The sequence below is a fragment of the Thunnus maccoyii genome, chromosome 14, assembly GCF_910596095.1.
Source record: "Thunnus maccoyii chromosome 14, fThuMac1.1, whole genome shotgun sequence".
Classification (NCBI taxonomy): Eukaryota; Metazoa; Chordata; class Actinopteri; order Scombriformes; family Scombridae; genus Thunnus; species Thunnus maccoyii.
Window position 1 is genome coordinate 16,888,896 of NC_056546.1, and position 19,349 is coordinate 16,908,244.

General features: G+C 43.4%; 1 protein-coding gene across 2 annotated transcripts in view; it reads right to left on the reverse strand.

Moving 5' to 3' along the window:
- Positions 1 to 3,494: 3,494 nt before the first annotated feature.
- The window catches only part of slit1a (slit homolog 1a (Drosophila)), an 89,267-nt gene continuing 73,412 nt past the window's right edge, over positions 3,495 to 19,349 (reverse strand). The window contains exons 16-37 of one of the 2 annotated variants that reach the window (XM_042433357.1): positions 19,107 to 19,251; positions 18,803 to 18,877; positions 18,555 to 18,698; positions 18,299 to 18,442; positions 18,036 to 18,202; positions 17,166 to 17,298; positions 15,102 to 15,170; positions 14,946 to 15,017; positions 14,754 to 14,825; positions 11,106 to 11,177; positions 9,790 to 9,953; positions 9,581 to 9,705; positions 9,373 to 9,470; positions 9,122 to 9,261; positions 8,945 to 9,038; positions 8,686 to 8,823; positions 8,363 to 8,591; positions 8,138 to 8,268; positions 7,839 to 7,993; positions 6,547 to 6,835; positions 6,134 to 6,345; positions 3,495 to 6,017 (exon numbers count right to left, since the gene is read on the reverse strand). In XM_042433357.1, the coding sequence (XP_042289291.1) occupies positions 5,779 to 6,017; positions 6,134 to 6,345; positions 6,547 to 6,835; positions 7,839 to 7,993; positions 8,138 to 8,268; positions 8,363 to 8,591; positions 8,686 to 8,823; positions 8,945 to 9,038; positions 9,122 to 9,261; positions 9,373 to 9,470; positions 9,581 to 9,705; positions 9,790 to 9,953; positions 11,106 to 11,177; positions 14,754 to 14,825; positions 14,946 to 15,017; positions 15,102 to 15,170; positions 17,166 to 17,298; positions 18,036 to 18,202; positions 18,299 to 18,442; positions 18,555 to 18,698; positions 18,803 to 18,877; positions 19,107 to 19,251 (3,107 nt within the window). In that variant the 3' untranslated portion in view covers positions 3,495 to 5,778. Of the gene's footprint in view, positions 6,018 to 6,133; positions 6,346 to 6,546; positions 6,836 to 7,799; positions 7,994 to 8,137; positions 8,269 to 8,362; positions 8,592 to 8,685; positions 8,824 to 8,944; positions 9,039 to 9,121; positions 9,262 to 9,372; positions 9,471 to 9,580; positions 9,706 to 9,789; positions 9,954 to 11,105; positions 11,178 to 14,753; positions 14,826 to 14,945; positions 15,018 to 15,101; positions 15,171 to 17,165; positions 17,299 to 18,035; positions 18,203 to 18,298; positions 18,443 to 18,554; positions 18,699 to 18,802; positions 18,878 to 19,106; positions 19,252 to 19,349 lie in introns of both variants that reach the window. The other variant, XM_042433356.1, reaches the window with a different exon arrangement.

Sequence of the window (19,349 nt, forward strand, 5' to 3'; positions counted from 1 at the left end):
TGTTTGGTTTCTTGACTCGTTTATGCCTGTGTTTAAATGTTCTTTAACCAGACAAAGTTGAACTGCATCTTGGAGAAGGATCCGACAAGGTCTTGTTTGTGGAAAGGAAGGGAATGAAGGGGCACGATGAAGACTGAGCACCTCAGTCTGTTTCATACGAACTAGGTTATAGTGTTCTGAAGTGTCCTGGCATCCCACTGCCTTCCTAATCTCTCCAAGAGCTCTGTCTTTGCAGTGTCTTTGTAGTCTTAACACAATACATTGTATTTTGCTGTTAATTTTATTTTATCCTTAGTTGTGACGCACCTCGTAAAGTCGGTTTCGATATGAGTGCTACAAACTAATCATAGATTACATTTCTCTGATATCCCTGCCGGCGATTGTTTACAGGTTCATGCGATGAATTAATGATATGGACGGTATAAAGAGCCGCAAAGCCATGCGTAATCGTCGTGCGTTATGATAGCTGTTTTGGCTGCTGGAGAACCTCTCCTCTGGGAAACACAATCGGCGGAACGGCACTTTTTATTTCCCGTATGTTTCATTGACAGATTTGAATTGATAAATTCCATTGGAAAACGGCTGGTTCAGGGTGTGTCTTCATCCATTCATGGCTAATCGTGAGAGTGGAAATGAGGCTCGTGCGCCTGCGCCTAGACTGAGATTTATAAAACACAACTGTGCGTACGCACGCTTTATAAATCTCACGAAAAGAATGCGTATGCATATTTCTGCCTTTGTGCACACGGTTTTAGTCATGAGTGCACACAGAGTTTTATCCATGCGGCCCCTAGTGTGGTGTGTTCCGGTGGCAAACGTGTGAAACGCCTTGACATAGCCAATGAAGGTATTTCACATGACAGGGACCTGCCACAACCTGCCACAACCTGCCATACGGCTCTCGGGAAGCTCCTACTGTGGGACAGATGGGTAAGCAGTTGGCCTCCATCACCTCAACCCTGCAGAAAACAGAGCAAATGAACGATGACCTCTCACCAAAACCAACACAACACAAAGAAATTTATCATTCATTCACCTTAATGGTGAAATGCAAAAGTTCTCTGTTTGATACTGCAACAAACTGATGGAACATGACAGTGATACATGGCCCCACATGGTTGCAGCTTTTGATTTCCATCCCTCATGCCATGTGATGCCATACATGATATGTCATGAAACAATCTGTCTTAGGAGTTGGTGATTACTGATTTGCAAGCATCTTTAGCACCCGCACTGAAATCAAATCAGATTGTACTGTGCTGTTTTGGCCTTCCAAAGGGGAAAATGTCCATGCAGTTGAGCTCCTTCATGTGCCGATGCAGGCCACGATCCATCCAAGGTAGTGGTGTTCAGGGACATGTCATATCAACTTACTTGAAACACATCAGAACATCAGTTACTCGAGTGGCAACAACCTGTACTTGTGGATATTTACATGGAGATGGCCCATTTACAGGGAGGGGGACTTGGAATGTCCCACTTTTACAGGATATGAAAAACCTGTAGGAATGGGCCACAGAGAAATAATTTTCTTCCTCTGGACAGTCAAACACTTTGGGCTCGGTGGGTTTTCACACAGTCAAGGCCAAGAAAGCAGCTTTATTCATTTACTCTGCTGCACTGGATCCCTTCTCTTTTGGTAAAAATCAGTTCAATCAGGAAAGACAAGTGAATGAAGCAAAAATAATTGTTTATTATACCGATATTGATGATTAAGTCTTGTCAAAAGTCTTTGGTGCTTAGACTCTACAGGGAGATTTTGTAATCAAGGGACATCAGTCCTGAGCAGAAGCAAGATAAATCCCCCATATAGTCCAGACACTGGTGGTGGTGGCTGATGACTTCTGCTGAGACTGACAAGGCAGATGAGGTTGATGAAGTGATGCACTGATGAATCAGCAAAGACTGGGCGCTGATGGGGAGATCATGGGGCGTGCATGACAGCAACATGAAAGCACTAAGGTAGAGAGGGAGAAAACATATTTAAAAAGGCAACCGCAAAATGATAGGCTGACAATGAAGGTGTGTCAATGTGCTATTGGTTAGATGTGACCAGCTGATGTGAACAGCTCAACTGATGGCCCCTGCAATGACAGCAAGGAAATTATGAGTGAGCATGCCTGATGGATGGGAATGACAGATGGTTTGAAACTACAGACCTGAGCATGCAAAAGATAGTCTTCCTGACTGAATTTTCGCTAAAGCTCCGTTTGGTACGCAGTTAATTCACAGTTGACGGTCACCTCTCCAGTATGTGACGAACTCCAAACAATTACTTCCAACTTATTAAGAACTTCCAAGTTAATTTTTGAAGAAAAAAAAATCAGTAAAAAGGCAATTTAGTAGCTGTTTGTGGAGATTTTGGTTAATCACATGATCTTCATCAGCAGATGGAGTGTGCCATGTTGCTTTTGGAATTGTAAATTTTCAAATTTCAATTTTTTTCCTAATCACTATAAGGACTTATATGTTGCCTTAAAAGTGTAAAGAATTTAAGTTTTCTAAAATAACAAAGACAACCAAAAAACAAAAACAAAAAAACACAACACATTGTTTTAAAAGCACACACATTTAAGTTTAATTAATGAAAAGAGTGGAGGTTTGGTAAACATTTTGTCGGTGGCACTACATACATTCAGCATTATTGGGAGTTTTTCAGTTCAATCCCACCATCAATCCTGTAACATAAAAGCAAACAGACAGAACCCGACCAGGGATACTTCTTAAGTTTTTGCACCAGTTCAATACAACAGAGACATTGTGTCGTTTACAATAACATATTTATGTATATAGTTCATAGGATGGAAAATCTGTGTTTCTGGTCATCGGACCAGATAACTGAATTACATCTCAATATAGCACAAGCACCACTAAGATGTCTACCAGGAAGCTGAATGCACTTATCCAGTACAGATCAGTGCAGAGGAAGGAAAGGAGACATGAAAAGAAAGCCACATTCGACTAAATATGCACCTTTATGAGGCACACAGCCTAAGAATTACAGTGACTGTTCATTAGCGTCCTTTATGAGATCTTCTTTTTAATGTTATTGTACACCACTGGGATCACATCAACAGCATGTAAAACAAAGTTAACATGGGTAGCAATATGAATAGGAGCTCTGTGATGTGGCATTGTACCGAGCTGAGATCTGGGATGTGCAGCCTTTTACACTATAAAGACACTTTTTTTAACATTTAGATCAGCAAAATGGAAAAAACACAATCCCAATCTTCAGGAAGAACAATGCCTTAAGCCATCCTGATGAACTGTCACTTATAAAACAGTATGTGATTTCTATATCTTACATTGGAAACTAAATAACAGCTAAAAGTTACAACTTCATGAATAAGCATAGGTCATATTTATCTATACACATTTATACATTCAGGTATGACTGTTGTGGTCACTATAATTGGCACCGTTTCTTCTTCTTTTTTTTTTTCTTTTTTTTTTTTTGTGGATAGCCAGTCAGAACTGACAAACATTTAAATGTCCAGACCTTTCTCATTTATTATCTGTCAGTAGTAGGCATGTGATGCTTCACACAGTTGCCTCTTCAAACAGATCTAGGATGATATACATACACAGGAAACTTCATCCTATTTCTTCTGGCTTGACAGTAGCTTATGATCAGTTGAGCTTGACTACTTGAACTCTGTTGAACTAAAAACACCTCAACGGACTTCTCTCTATGGCAAACATCTCTCAAATTAAAATGATAGAAATACAACCGAGCACTTCAACAAAATGAACATGAAAACAATCAGAAGCCTTTAAAGTGTGATATGGTAATTACAAGGTAAATTTGAGGGGGACGTGTGTTGATCTCACACACGTCCCAGCTCTGACCTCTCCAGCTCGTGCAGCAAATGAGGAATGTCTGAGCCGGAGAGGAGGAAAACACTGTCGTAACTCGCTATTAAGTGATGTTACAAATACCTTACATATTTTTATGCAATTTTTTATTCATTATTTTACCTTTTTTCATCTTTTTGAAATTTTTGAAAATATCTGAAAGTCAGGAACATTTATGCCTTCCACTTTCTACAGGAAAACGCCTTGAGATAAAATAAATAAAGGAACAAAAACAAGCACAGACTCTCATGAATTAGATGTAATATTCACATGGAAGACAACATATACAATATTAAACATATTTCTAGACCAATACTGCCTCCTATACAACAAGGCCAACCAGCTGCTGTATTTTTGGCCAATTACTGTAATTAATTACCTTGTTGGAACAAGTGAGATCAACAAATAAAAACACCTAGGGAACCACCTGCCATTCCACCAGTCCCAAAGCTTCCAGAAACAGACTTACTCTTTAACATAGAAAAATACTATACCAAAATGAAATACAAATATATATATATTAGAATCTGTTAGGCATTTCTATATAAAGGGTTGTTGGGGAGGGTTTTTTTGGAGTGGGGTGGGGGCTAAAGGAGTTAGGTTACATCATGAAACAAAATATAACAAAAATAAAAACAAATCAATATGGGAAATTAGACGCAACAAAACAAAAAAATCAGAAGATGACTCTGCAACCTTTTGTTTCGTAATAACATTATAATGATATTAAGAAGGTCTACATATTTGTTGGCAAACTTTTCTCCACACATGCAACAGTTTGCAAACGTTTAATACTGCAGGCATCAAGAGGAGCAGGGGCTGAACGGCCTCCTGCTCAAAGGGGGTGGGATTATGCAAATCATCCTAACCCTGAGGCAATGCATGCTGGGGGCACTGGTAACCACTGGGCGCACTGCCAGCACCAGACTGGTTTGCTGTATGAACAGAAGAGATAGTTGCACCACACAGGCCCTCTCACTTCTACTGGTGTTAAGACTGTGTGTGTGCATGTATGTACGGTACGCCATGCATGTGTGATCATGTACTTCGGAGAGGTGTATGACTGTCGTCTTCAGTGCTGCTAGTCAGTGCAGTCTCTATTTTTATGGAGCTTCTATGTAACAGTACCTCACAGCAAACAACTGTGACACCAGACCACCTGGCTTCAAAGCCACGACATCCACACCGGATTATGTGCCACTCTAAACCCTACCTTTCTTTGTTCACTTCTACATGTGCATGTGTCGATGGATGACTGTATCCTGGCAGAGAAGATGTTACACCAAACCAACAACAACTTTAACTGAACCCAAACCATATCCAGCCCAGTCCAGGTAACCCAGCCAAGCTCAACTCAAGATAGCTTTGCCAAATCAAACGGTCCAGCTCTCTCTTTATCCACTTCTTTTCCCCTCTCTTTGACTTTCTCCGCTTCTCTTGTGCCATTCTCAGCCAGGCTGGACCCCACTGTCCTCGCCGCCTCCACAGAGTAAAGATGGTAGATGGTGGTTAGGCTGTCAGAGGCCTCACAGATGGATGGGGAATTCACACTGGGTAATTTGAGTTGGAGGGATGCCTCACTCCGAATGCAACACCTTTGAAATCTCTGGACCTCTTGGAACAATGTTGCAGATACAATGGTTTTGTTGCTGTTGTCACTTCTACATTGTTGCTCATGATGTTGGTTTCTCTGTGTTACTGTAGGTCACACACCCTTGGAAGGGGAGGAAATGTCCTATTTTACAAACATTGTTGTCCATAATATATAGATAGAGGTTTTATATATATTCTTTATAATCTCTCTCTTTCTTCTCTTTCCCTCCCTCGCTCGCTTTCCTCCAGTCCTCTCTCTTCCCTCCTTTCTTTCTTTCTTTCTATCTTCTGCTCAACGGCAGCGGCAGGAAACGTGAGTGAATGGTGCTACATGCAGCCCACGCAGCCACACTTGATGGTCTTTTCCACTTCCTCGCTGAAGGAGGTTCCATCGCTGCATTCAAAGGTGTATTTCCGGCGTTTCATCCGCTGGCTGGCGCAGCAGGCCCCCGTGTCGCAGGCTCCGGTGCAATCCACCCAGGAGACCATGCGTGTTGTCTGGCAGATGGCGTAGCCTCGCTGCACTTGGTAGAAGTCTCGCACAGGTTCCCCTCGGCACTCAGACTCTGGGAAACAGGAAAAACACTCATAGACATTAGTATAAATACTTATCTACTTTTTTGGCTCAAGCCCACAAATATAATTTTCTTTATCTTTGAGATTCCAGATCAAGCAAACCAACCTGTATCACAAAGTTCCCCAGTGAAGCCACTTTCACAGTGACAGTAGGCGTCTCCTGTGTCTGAGATTTGGCAGCGACCATGTTTGCAGGACAGCCGGCGGCAGGGGTTGAACAGCTCCCCTTGTTGGTTACACAGGGCACCGCGGTAACCCTCCACACACTCGCAGCGGTATGACTGACTGTCCAGTGGGATGCACTTTCCATGGACGCATCTAGTAAGGGAATACTCCTTGTTAATGTCTAAGAAGGTGTACCTATTAAATTGATCTTCTGAGAGAAATAACATCATAAATTTGTCCCAGAACAACATATGACACTCTCTATTCTCAGACCCTCAATTCGGATAACGAGAAGATAAAAAACAAAATAACTAGTAGTATGAGAAGAGCATCACTATAAGCTTGGTAACATACTTGCTGCCCTGGCAGGGGTTGGTAGCAGGTTGGTCACAGTGCGGCCCGCTCCAGCCTGGCTGGCAATGGCACACTGGTCCCTGGACCCCATCAGGTTGGCAGATGCCATGTACGCAGTAGATCTTCTTGCAGGGCTCACAGCCCGGTACCACGCCGGGCTTCATCTGGGTTTTGGTAAAGTCCTGGAGCTCGTTGTTGATGTACAGGTTCTGGATACAGCCATGGAAACTGGAACCGTTCTGGATCTGCCAGAGACGGAAAGCGCCAGAGTGTACGTCTACTGGCATACCTGGAGGACGAGGGGAGAAGGAAAGGAGATGATGTTGATTGATATGAAAGCTGGCAAGCGAGATCACAAACAGACAGCTAACACGGGGCTGGTATGAGTGTAATGGAGGAGAGCATTTTCAAACATGTGTGTCCCACAGTGCATTCAGTATGTCAGATTGCAATATGCTACTTTTTATATATTTATTAAAGAAATATTTTGTATTTGCACCACAAGACACATCATCCTTGAAAACAAGGACAGCAAAAGGCAAACAGGTATAGGGAAATGTCTCCTGTAGTGTTGTATGAATGAAGAACAGTACAGCACAACACAGCACATCACAGCACTGAAACAAACTGTACAAATTCAGGGCCACTTCTGAGCAAACCATCATGTTAATCCCAGAATTGGGGCTGAATGGCAACAAAGGTTTGTAATTTTTCAAATTACATGATAAAAGAATGTCAAGAGTGGCTAAATCACACATACAAATAAATACAGTTGCATTTTATGCAAACAAAATCCATGCAAATACGTAACAAACTTAAAAGACTGTGTCTGGTAGTTCTCAGAAAAGTCACTAGAGGGCGGACTTTGCACACTGTAAAAATGTGCTGTAAAGACAATGGATATGTTGGACTATAAAGTGGACATAAGGTTCACTGTGTGTTGTATGATCACTATGGGTAATGAGTCATATTTGAGAAATATGTTTTATCTGTCATGGTGAAATGGGTTACTCATTCATTACAAATTGTGCATACGCTGTATTTAGAGGTGTATGTATATTTTTGTATTGTACATTAATGTGTGGCCCCTAGCAAACACAGTTATGACTGAAGGTGGGGATGGTGTGGTTGGAGGATAGGGTTTGGGTGGAGGTAGGACTGGGTTGCATAGCTGAGGGGAGGGGTTGGTTGCGGTGGTGACAAAGCGATGGGGGAGGGGAGGTGATTGACAGTAGTGTAGTAGTTAAGAGTGCCTGCAGAGGAGGGAGGTGTGTTCTGGAGAGGGCCCCTACCCCCCACATATAGTGGAGCCTCCCCGTTGAGGGGCCGCACCGCCCCAAAGCTGTCCATTGTGGTGGGGAGACCTCCGTCAATGGACAGGTTCACCATCTGGTCAAAGGTCACAAGCTCCACTGTGTGGAACTGGCCATCGTTGATAGTCTCAGTACTGGCAAAAGAAAACAGACACAGGATATAAGACATAATTGGATCTCCCAAAGATCTAATTAAAAAAAAAAAAAACGTTACATTTTCATCAGGTGTCAGCAGTGACAGTAAACTTCAGCCTTTCAAGGGTTTATTGGCTCCTTACCTGTAGATGGCATGTCCAGGCTGGCTGCCGGGGTCGTAGCTGACCTTGACATGACCTTGGTAGAGCTCCACTGCAATATGATCATTGTCACCATTGTACAGCAGTATACCGTTATCCTCATCTGTTGATACCTACAGAGAGACATTTGAATTTGTCAGGTGTCAGAGAGGTGGTGTCATCACAGAGAAACATATAAATGTTTGCGCCTTAACACATTGTGTATACCTGTAAGGTGATGTTAGCTTGGGGCCAGTTCTTGAGGTCAGAAAGCAGTAAGTATGAGTCTCTATCTATGAAGTTGACGCTGACCAGCTTCTCACAGCGTGGCCCGCCGAACTCTGGAGGACATTGGCAGAGGGCACGGCCACCTCGCTCCACACAGGGGGCGTTGTTCTGGCAGTCGGCCAGCTCGCACAGAGACAGCGAGGATGGAGGAACCTCACACAACTGACCACTGCGGAGAGAGTAGAAGGATTGTGTGAGTATAAAATGTGAGCACAGCAGAGAAGTGATTAGCCCATGCATGTTGAATTTGTGCTATTTCTCACCTATATCCCTCAGTACAGACACAGGAGTATCCATTCAGTTCATCCACACACTGAGCTCCGTTCTGACAGCGATGCTCCTCACAGTCATTATAGTCTACACTGCAGTCATCGCCAACATAACCAGGAGAGCACACACACCTGTAGTATACAAGCACATTAATGAAATTAAGCCAAAAACAGTCAGAGATACCTCGCAGTCTGTATGTAACATCTATTTTCTGATGTATAGGCAGCAGCGTGAGAGGCAGCGCACACTTACTTGGGCCCCGTGGAGGTGATGAGGCAGGTAGACTGATGTTGGCAGGGGCTCCGTCCTGGGGCACAAACATCCTCCATTTCCTCACACATGTCCCCTACACAAAAATAAAAACGTTATGTTATAGAACAGTTCAATCTTGAGCACCTGCTGCTCATTGAAGTCAGAATATTACACTACCTGTGTAGTAGGAGGGACAAAAGCAAGTGTAGTTGTTGACTCCATCGATGCAGGTTGCTCCGTTCTCACAGTCATTGTCTTCACAGTCGTCAATGTTGGTTTGGCAAGTGGGGCCCTCAAAGCCCAGTGGACACGTACAACTGTAAAAACACACACATACACACACTCATAATGTCATCATGTATAGTTACTCAAGTTCTTATCACTCTTAGATTCAATCCTTTTATTGCATTTATTTCTAAGCTCCACACCTGTATTCTCCCACCCCATCCTCAATCGCTTGGCAGGTTCCTCCATTGGCACATGGGTTACTCACACAGGCATTCAGAGCTGTCTCACAGTTCTTGCCCTGAGACAGAGAGCATAGACACATTTACTTTCAGACCTGCAACACCTTAACGTCTACATGGAACTGGATATTGACAAACAGTGTATGTGGTAGCATTGTGTAGCTCTGACCTTGAATCCTGGAGGACAGCTGCACCTGTAGATCTCCACCAGGTCGCTGTGACAGATGCCTTGGTTAAGACAGGGACTGGACAGACAGGGGTTACACTTGGCCAGCACAGCAGTGTCCACATCACCTGTGTGAATGGAGGACAGATAAGAATCAACTGCATGAAGATGCTAGTGCCAATTATATTTTCTTATCCATCTTATTAACTTACCTGTGCATTCAAACTTCTTTGCAGGTGTGGTGAGCAGCAGTTTGCCCTCCATGCCCTGCGGACCAGCACAGCGGGCGATGCCAGGCTCTTTGTACCCAGTCTTCACCCAGTCAGACAGCCAGCGCAAGCGACAGTCACAGTAAAGCGGGTTGGCGCCGATTGCTCTGATAGCACAAGAAAAAGAAAGTAGTGATTTAACAAATTCTGGCTGTGTCAGTGTAGTACGATGTATCACCAGCAGGTGTCTCTACACCTTTACCTAAAACAATCCATGCCAAACTCAACTATTACACAAGTAAAAACACTACTTCTCGAAGAATAAAACAGATTTATTTTTTATTATTTAAGTTTAATTCTCAATGCCACTTTGTGCCATACATCATCAGGCGGAGGGCCTCTCAATTATGGGCAAAGGTACGAACAGAAGGCACTCTTAACCACTTCTGTCATGGTGGTCGTGAATCAATGCCGCTCTGTCCTCCCGCTGGATGCACAAACACTCCTGAATCGATGCTGTTCCATTACGGTGGAACACAAGCTCATCTTTCAGGCAAGGCCAATAGCTGACACCTGACATCTGCTAACATGAAAGCCACTTGACTGTGACTGTGGATCAATGGCTCCCCTCCATCCAACCCTTCACCCCCCTGTCATGCAACCTTGACTGCTGTACTTCTACCCATGAAATGTCTTTGTTTAGTTCTCTCTATCCTTCCTTCCTCTTCTCCCCTCTGCACCTCCCCAACTCTGACACTGATAGGTCTATTGATCAGTGACTGTCAAGGGATGATGTGAATATCTAGCCTTGATGGCAGAGGGCACACTGCAGAGATACTTGTGTTTAGTTTTCATGTATGCACAACCACACAACGGCTACACACTGTACACGCGACGGACACACACAAAATTACAGGCATAAATAAACAAACACTAAAGTCTGTGGACCATGGAGAATCTGTATGTGTGTGTGTGTGCTTGTGTGTGTGTGTACGTGTGTTTTGGAGATGTCACGGAGAGATGAGACAGTAGAGGGGTCTGTGTGTTGCTTTAACCACAGGACTGCGGCTGATTAAGGGAGGGCTCGGCTCATGGGGAGCCCACCAAAGAGGACTACAGACAGGCCAGTGTGAGCCACACACTCTGGCTGTCTGACCAGACCCCCTCTGTGCCTGAGAGTATGCGTGTGTGTGTGTGTGTGTGTGTGTGTGTGTGTGTGTGTGTGTATGTGTATACATGTGTGTACATATTTACAAACTAAGTAATAAGTGCAGACAGTATCACATAGGCTGCCATTGGGGCATACAGTTACAACTTACAAGTGGGAAAGTGAGGCCACGTCGGTGAAGATGCCGTCAGGAAGCTCGGAGATTTCGTTGCCATGGAGAGACCTTAGGGGGTGATGGAGGAAGAAGATGAGAAAATTTAAGAAATTAACAAATTTTCCACACAGGAAAAAAACAAAACTCTTGTTTGCAGCTCCTCTGGCATTACAGTTTTTTGCTTTACTAAAACCAGAAATAACAGGACGACGTTTAGGAATATTTCACTCAGTGTTGGGTTGGCATTCTGAATGGGTGGTAGGTGGTTTGTATTTCTGGTTAAGCCATGTGCAGCTGGCAGAGATGTGAGGCTCTGTAAGTCTGGAAAAGACTGGTGTCAAGTTTCTATGTGCGTCTGGCTGGCAGGGCCAACATTGGTATGGAGGGAGGGGGGTGACAGAGTTGCACCACATCCAGGACAGTTAAAAACATGAATTGTTTGAGTGGACAAACAGGTATGTTTATGTGCATGCATATTTGTCTGTTTATCAATATTTGCGTGCATATGCACAATTCTGTACATGCTGTTATCTTCCTTGCTGTTCTTTAAATAGAAAATAGGGTGACAAGCCAACATGGCTTAATGACTAGATGACTGATGGCTGTTGTAATCCGCCAGGTCATTACCACCTCCTACCCTCAGCTGACCGCATGCTAATGTTACCACAGCTCAGTCCACAGTACCAACACAAGACACATCTGCTCTCTATGCCTGGATGAAGAGAACCGATGTATAAACAGACTTTGTAACCCTACTTCTTACCCACTTTGATCTGTGAATTACCACTAAGCTGTGGAAGAGTCAGGGGAAAGCGTATAGTGAGCAAGGCTGGTCAATGTGAGGATACAGAGCCGTGCTTGAGCGGGAAAGGGAAAATATACAATGTAACCGTCTGAGACAACAACTTAATTGGCCTGTGCGCAGCAAAGAACGCTTATTAGTGTAGAGTGAGTAGCTGGGTTGGTGTGGTGGGGAATGGTTAGGATATAGAGGGCATTAAGCCAGCAGCAGTGTGCCAGCCAGGCAGAGCAAGCTCTCATGGGAGAAAGGAGCCAGGGAGTCTCCAGGAAGAAACCTGATCCGCTCTCCAACTAGCATTTTCTCTGTCTATCTGTCTCTCTCTGTCTTTTTACTTTTCTTTTCTACAGCTGTATATCATTACATACATCACCCCATCTTACCTTTGTCTACTTATCTCTAAACTGGCATGAATCTCTGAATAAAAACTGCATTTGATGCATCGGGACAGGCAAAATGACGGTTTACGACCACAAAAAATTCAGCATTATGCTTGGAAAGGCACTGTGTGCGCAGGCTGCCCAGCTGAACTGAGCTCAAAATGTTCACACAGACTTTCTCACCTGCAACCAGTTAATAATATTTCGTGATTTGGTGAGTTTTCTGGGCTGCATGTTTTTTTGTTTTAGCTCTTGTTTTAAGTAACTCCTTACACTGGGATTTCTCATAGCATTGTATCCAACAATTGATTGAGAATATGTCTGTTTTGATTTCATTTAATGTTGCCTTTTGTTCTTTTCTGTTAGTTTTTTTCACACTGTTATGCTCTTTCATATCACCTTCTCCTCTCCTACCCAAACCCTGGCGGACCACGCCCTGGTGCTCTCTCAGCTCACTCACCTCACACTTAATACCCAGCAGGCCAATTAGCAGCTTATTAATCCGCAGCACAAACCACAAACATCATACACACACACATGCACACACACATGTACACGATCACACCAAACCACACTACATCCATGCAAAGCTCAGACCCTCGGTCTGTTTGAAGCCGTGAGCGTTAATGATTCTTCTCCTCTTTACTGCTCTGTAAAGCCAAAGGTGCAGCTTTATAAAGGCTTTGGCACCTCAGTGTGTGCGAGTATGCATGAGTGTGTCCCGCTCTTCGGTGGCTTTGGCACCTCTCTGTGGTTTCTGTGAAGCTTCCAACTTTGAACTTTGAACCCGGTGTGGAGTCTTAAAGTTGAAACTATTAAATGGAGCTCATTGTCGCTTTAGTTTTGTTGCACCCCCACAGCCTTACTTAGTAAAGAAAAAAAGAAAAAAAAGGCACGCCACCGATTGACATTTAATGGGAGGCTTTTGATTGATCAGACCAGCAGTAAAGACATCAAAGTTTTCTGCTTCATTTGGACTCCCCGTCTGACTGAGACAATAAGGTAGTCCAGACAGTCTGTGCGTATATGTGTGTGTTAGTCTGAGCTTGTATATAGCTCTAAGTCTGTGTGTATGTGGGGGGGCAGGCGGCGTTGGGGGAGGGCCTCACATGGCGTCTAACACACTTGCATAGGGAATATTTCAGAAGTGAAGGTGGCGTGAGTGAGTAAGAGCAGAAATAACGGACGCAGCTTCATTAGAGATCAAAGCAACACGCCCAGGCTAGCAAGGCGGCATCAGCTAATGATGACCGAGTTTCACTCTCATTCCACGCTAAAAGGGCTCTTACGCCTTGTGTCTCATAATGATCGGGGGCCTTAGTCGAATCCCGCCGTAAAAAGAGGCTTTGTTGAAGCTTTGTTGTCAGTAGTAAAAAGTGTGCCTGCTATGAGAACACATGGAAGGCCGATAAGTCTACTCCCACACACATACTAACGGGAACCAAGCCAATAGATGACAAACATGTAGGCACCAATGCACACACATACACACGCACATATATACACACACAGATGCATGCATAATCTCGTAAGGAGTGCGGCTGGGCCTGGTCTCTGTTTCTCCCTCGCAGAACTAAACTGTACCTTTGAGTTAAACTGTGAGGCGTCCAGCTGCTGTATCTTTGGATGCCAGGTCCAAAGATTGGTTTGGTTTCGTCATCTATCTGTCTAACACATTTAGATTCTACATCTCGGTTATTTAGCAGACCAATTCATCCACAGGGAGCCCATGGTCATTGGGAGTGCACAATCAAAGACTTCATAACTTCATAAAAGCCCGGAGGCAGAGTCAAAACCATTACGGTTAGCGGGGCAAACATTCTCCGGTAATCAGTGTCAAAGTGATTTTGTGCAGTGGCTTGTGGGGGGGCGTCTTTGGCCCTGATGGCAAAGCAGTGATGAGCTTGGGGCGTTTAGAGGTGAACAGGCAGACTGGGCAGAAGACAAGTTGTGGGCAGCAGTATGAGCAACACTGCTGCCCCCATTGCTATTTAAACAGAAAAAATAGGTCGGAGGTTGTGTGTGTGTATGCGTGTTTATTCATAAGCTGTCATAACTGTTTATACAGTGTTTCAGTTCTCTGGAGTTAATCAAAGATTCTCAGCATCTGCTGCAGCCTCTCTGTAGTCAGTCCATGCTGCAAAAATATCCTCCTTAATAACTCATTTAGTCTGGTAGTGAGTCTTATCTTGTTTTAGAACATTTCGTTCAAAATAACTTCACTTGTTTCCAGTGAAGTCTCTGTTTTTCCAGCATTGTCTTGGAATATAGTGATAACAAAGAAAGATAATGTCACTCAAATGTTTGATTCGCATGAGAAAGAAGAGAAAATTTCTTCTCCCACTGCCTAACAAAGTGTTTCACATATTAAAAATAGAATTTTAAGACTGAACAGTAAATTAGAAGACATACTAAGATGAACACACTTATATGTGTGCATGCATTTAAATATAAAAATAAACTCACAGCAGCCGGAGAGAGTGCAGTCCACTGAAGGCCATTTTGGGGATACAACGCAGGGAGTTGTAGCTCAGGATTCTGCAATGTAAAAATAATTACATATGTATGTATATAAAATGCATGTTTCCATCCTACTGTCAGCACCAGAATGAAATACTAGTTCTTTGGTCTAAGGGGCTGAGGTCTGCCAGGACTTACAGAGTGGTGAGCTGGCTCATGTTAGCGAACGATGAGTTTGTCAGAGAGTTGATCTTGTTGTTGCTCAGGTCTCTGAAAGGAAATGAAAGAGGCATAAGCTCACCATACTAATCTGCACAGAGACACAGAAGGTGCAGAGAAAAAAAAAAGACTTACACCAGCTGTAGATATTTGAAAGCAGACAGTTCCTTTGGCACAATACTGAACTGGTTTCCATCCAGATACCTGAAGAAGCAGACACACACATTTATCTCAGTAATAAAGCCAGTACACTTGAGAAATTATCTTGTTGTTGCCAGATACAAACACACACACTCTTTCAAATGTACAATACAATAATATTAACAATGCAATACTAAGACAAAATAAAACAAACCCTCTGCGGTCAACATTTTTAATGCATGTATCATCCAATACAGCCATTGCAGTGTGAATGGATGAAACAAAAATATAAAATATGACTTTTTTGCTACAGTAACCAACCAGTCCCCACTGTAGTTCACTTTCTAGATCATCTGTGTGTCTGTCATATTTTTCTTTGAGAATGTCAAATGTTACCATTCATTTAATATCTATACATTATAATACATATTATTATAACTATTGTTTTTCAAAGCCACGTTGAAGCCATGTTTATTGCAGTTGTTAGAATATTGCTAAAGCAAACTCAACATGTCCTGCAGCTGCTTCCCAGTAGAAATCTACCTTCATCTAAATTTACTGCTGAAGTATCCACAGGAAATGTTGCAGTTGAGTTGAGTTATTGTTAATGTGAGTTGCATATCTTGTGTTTGTTAGGTTTTGGCTGGTGTTAGAAGTTGATCTAATTCTAAATTTTGATACTGTGCTCTGCTTTTAGTCATTGGATCAGTTTTTACTCTAAACTGTGAACTGGTGAAAAGCTGCAGGCAGTTATTACAGTTTAGGTGAACATCAAACTTTCAACTTAGAACACTTTTTCCATGCTGTTGCAGCCAATTTAATCCCAAGATACACCAAACAGATGAATATTTTGTCTTGCGATTTTTTTTTTTTTAGAAAATTTGATACAATGTTATGTCTCATGCCTAGAAGTCAGGCTTATTGAGCATCTTAGTATTCCTATTCCACACACATACAGTACTGTAAGGTTATAAAATTACTGAATAACTGGATGAAGAGGGCACATTTTCCTGAATTTCCTATATAGCTGCAATTTTCCCGAATGTGACTCACCGCCCCACTTTTTGAGGTGACTGGGGTACACACACACATTTAAACATGTGTGTGCGTTCATACATGTGTGTGTTAACATGCTGATGTATGTACAAGCTACCCCAGTTGACACCATGCCTGCAGGGATGCAACCACCCTGCTGACTGCCAACACAAAGTGCTACCAGAGGGCTGTCACCTTGATAAATGGCTGATTTAAGGCCCAGTCCCTCTGAGCAAAGCTGCAGGCGCTTTCTCCTGCTATTGTTGTTGACAGCACACAGGACAGAGAGGGCAGGAGAGGGAGTGGGGGGGTTGCTGTTTAGTTAGGGGGGCCTTTGGGTTCAGAGGTAATGATAGGTAATGACGGTGCAGAGGACACTTGGGATAATGATGGAGTAGCAAACTCTCCAGATGACTAGATGAAAGCCCAGAACAGGGGGGCACACCTGGTCACACCTGCTGGGACAATGACAGGCCTTAAGGCTTGCACAGCGTGTGTGTGCATCTGTGTGTGTGTGTATGTGTGTGTGTGGTTAAGTCTGAACCACTTGGAGCAGTATTGGAAAGTTCCAGACCTATTCCATTCCCTCCCCTTTCCATTGAAGACTGCTCATTAAAATGTCCTCTTGCTCCCCTATGCTCCTGTGGACAGGCTTTTGGCCCTCACACAAAAATGCACACACACACAAACACACACACACACACTCTGATCCTTGGCTCTGAGTGTGAGAGTGACATCAGTGCTAGCCCTGAGGGCTACAGGGAGCACAGAAGAAGAATGTCTGAGAGAATAACTGCAGGGTTTATTGGCTCCTTTCCTCTTCTCTCTTCTCCAAATGATGAGATCTGTTTTCTTCGCCTCCACTGTTTTCACTAACACTTATCCCTTTCATACCTCCTAAGCTCCCCTCTATCTTTTTATACTGTCTCCTTTCCTTTCCAGGCCTTCAGGAGCAACAATACCTGAAACTCAAACTGATAAGATATAAAGGCAATTAGCATAATTCATGCCAAAGGGACTCACAGTTCAGTCACGTTTCTGGGGATGCCTTTGGGCAGTGCGTGGAGGTGCTTGTTACTGCAGCGCACCACAGTCTCCAGGCAAGTACATTCACTGGGACACTGGGGTCTGGGCACACAGCTTGACTCCTCTTGGCCTGGGAAAAAGAGGAGATGTAGGAGAGTTAGATACAGAGAGGAGGAGAAAGGAGGAATGGGAAGACACAGAGAACAGCTAAAAGATGAACTGTGGAAAGAGTAGAAGCAAGACAAAGCACAAACAACACAATCCTTCAAGGCATTACTGAGACAATGAACAAAGAGGAAGTGAAAAATGTGAAAAGTAAAGCAGGACAGAGAGAGAGGAGCCTCACTAATGTAATATCGACCAGCAAGAGCAAAGAATGGAAGCTGCCCGAGGCCTGAAGACAAGTCTAACATTCATTCAGGTGCAAATAGGCTGACTGGTCAATAAGGCAAACAGCTCAATAGCTCCACTCAGCCCAGCATCGACTAGCAGCTTAGGAACTGCTGAGTAGCAATCTATTCAGTAAACAAAAGACCGGCACAATAGCGGTCATTATTTAAGATGATCTCAGACACTTTAAGCAGCTCTTGTTCATAACGTATTGTGGAGCAAAGTGCAACGTTAAAATCTTCATCAGTCAGGCCCAGACAGGTTAGTTTCACACAGTGGAGGTCATCTACTATATTGAAGATGTTTATCTCCTTTCAAAGAGACAGATCACCTAATTTAAAGTGGAGAAGCTGCAACGAAACTTCAGATACACTCTAAATAAGGACATACATCAGTAGAGAAAGTGCGAAAAGCTACTCGAAGAGCAGTTGACTCAAATCAAGATTGCTAGCTGCATGTCTTTGTACCACCACCCACCTTCCTCACAGCGGAAATCAGGCAGAGCCACGTCCTGCAGAGGGATCTCCTTCAGGAAGGCGGGACGTTGGCAGCGAGGGTTACCTGTAACAATCTTCCTACTCCTCAGCCAATCACCGAGCCAGGACAGCTGACAGTCACAGTTGAAGGAGTTGGCCAAAAGGTTACTAGGAGAAAGCGAGCGTGAGAGAGAGATTGTAAGAGCGCTGAAATTTGAAATGTAGTTATAGGTGAGTATGTGTGTGTGTATGCCAGGGTCTTACAGGGTGGAGAGGGTCTGCAAAGTGTCGAAGGCTCCGGGAGTGATGGTGGTCAGCTGGTTGTCGTACAGAGACAGCAGACGGACGTTGTGCAGCCCTGTGAAACTGTCGTTGTGGACACAACTGATCTTGTTGTTCCTCAGCATCCTGACATAAAAAGAAATTAGATGCTTAACTCTAATAATCTGAAATATTATCTTGTGTTTCACAAGTATAGACATACCTGAGAGTGTGATTTTTGTGTGTGTGCATCACTTACAGCATGCGTAATCCCTCAAGGCCACGGAACATCCCACTTCGGACTGAGTCAATCTGATTGGCTGTGAGGTGCAGCTCATTGACGGATGACGCACCTTCAAATGCTCCATCCTCAATCTCTGTGATCTTGTTGTTGCTGAGGTTACTGCAGAAAACAAGGCGTGTCAGATGATTAAATTATAACTCTCAACAATTAGAGAATGATTGTTTGAAGCTTAAGTTTAAAGGGAAAATTAAAGTTTCACTTACATTTTCTTTAGCTGGGAAAGGTTCTTAAAAACTCCAGTTGCCTCCAGAGTGGTGATCTCATTGTTGTTGAGGCGGCTAGAGACAAAAGATTGAAAAAGTTGAACCATACAAATAAAACAATCTATTCAAATTTAAAGCTCTTCTAAAATATTCAGTAGCAATCATAAAAAAGTGTGAGTTTTTGAATTTGCTTGGTCTACAATTTTGTATTTCATTCAAATCAAATCCAAGGCTTCATTTCTTTTCATTCTGTGTCTGTTCAGTCTGTTTCAATGTACAACAGACTTTTTTCCTGATGCCTTACAGCTCAGAGGTGGATGCTGGGATGTGCTCAGGGATCTTGGTGAGCTTCAAGTTGGAGCAGTCCACTACATTTGACTCACAGCGGCACTTAGGAGGACACACTGGATCACTATTACAGGCGTTATTCAGACGGGTGTCCTCTGTACCTGAACAGGGGAAAATGCAAAAACATACACTGATGTAACACAAAACTAAACCATGCACAATTATATCAGCCTCCTCCTTGTACCCACACATGCATTTC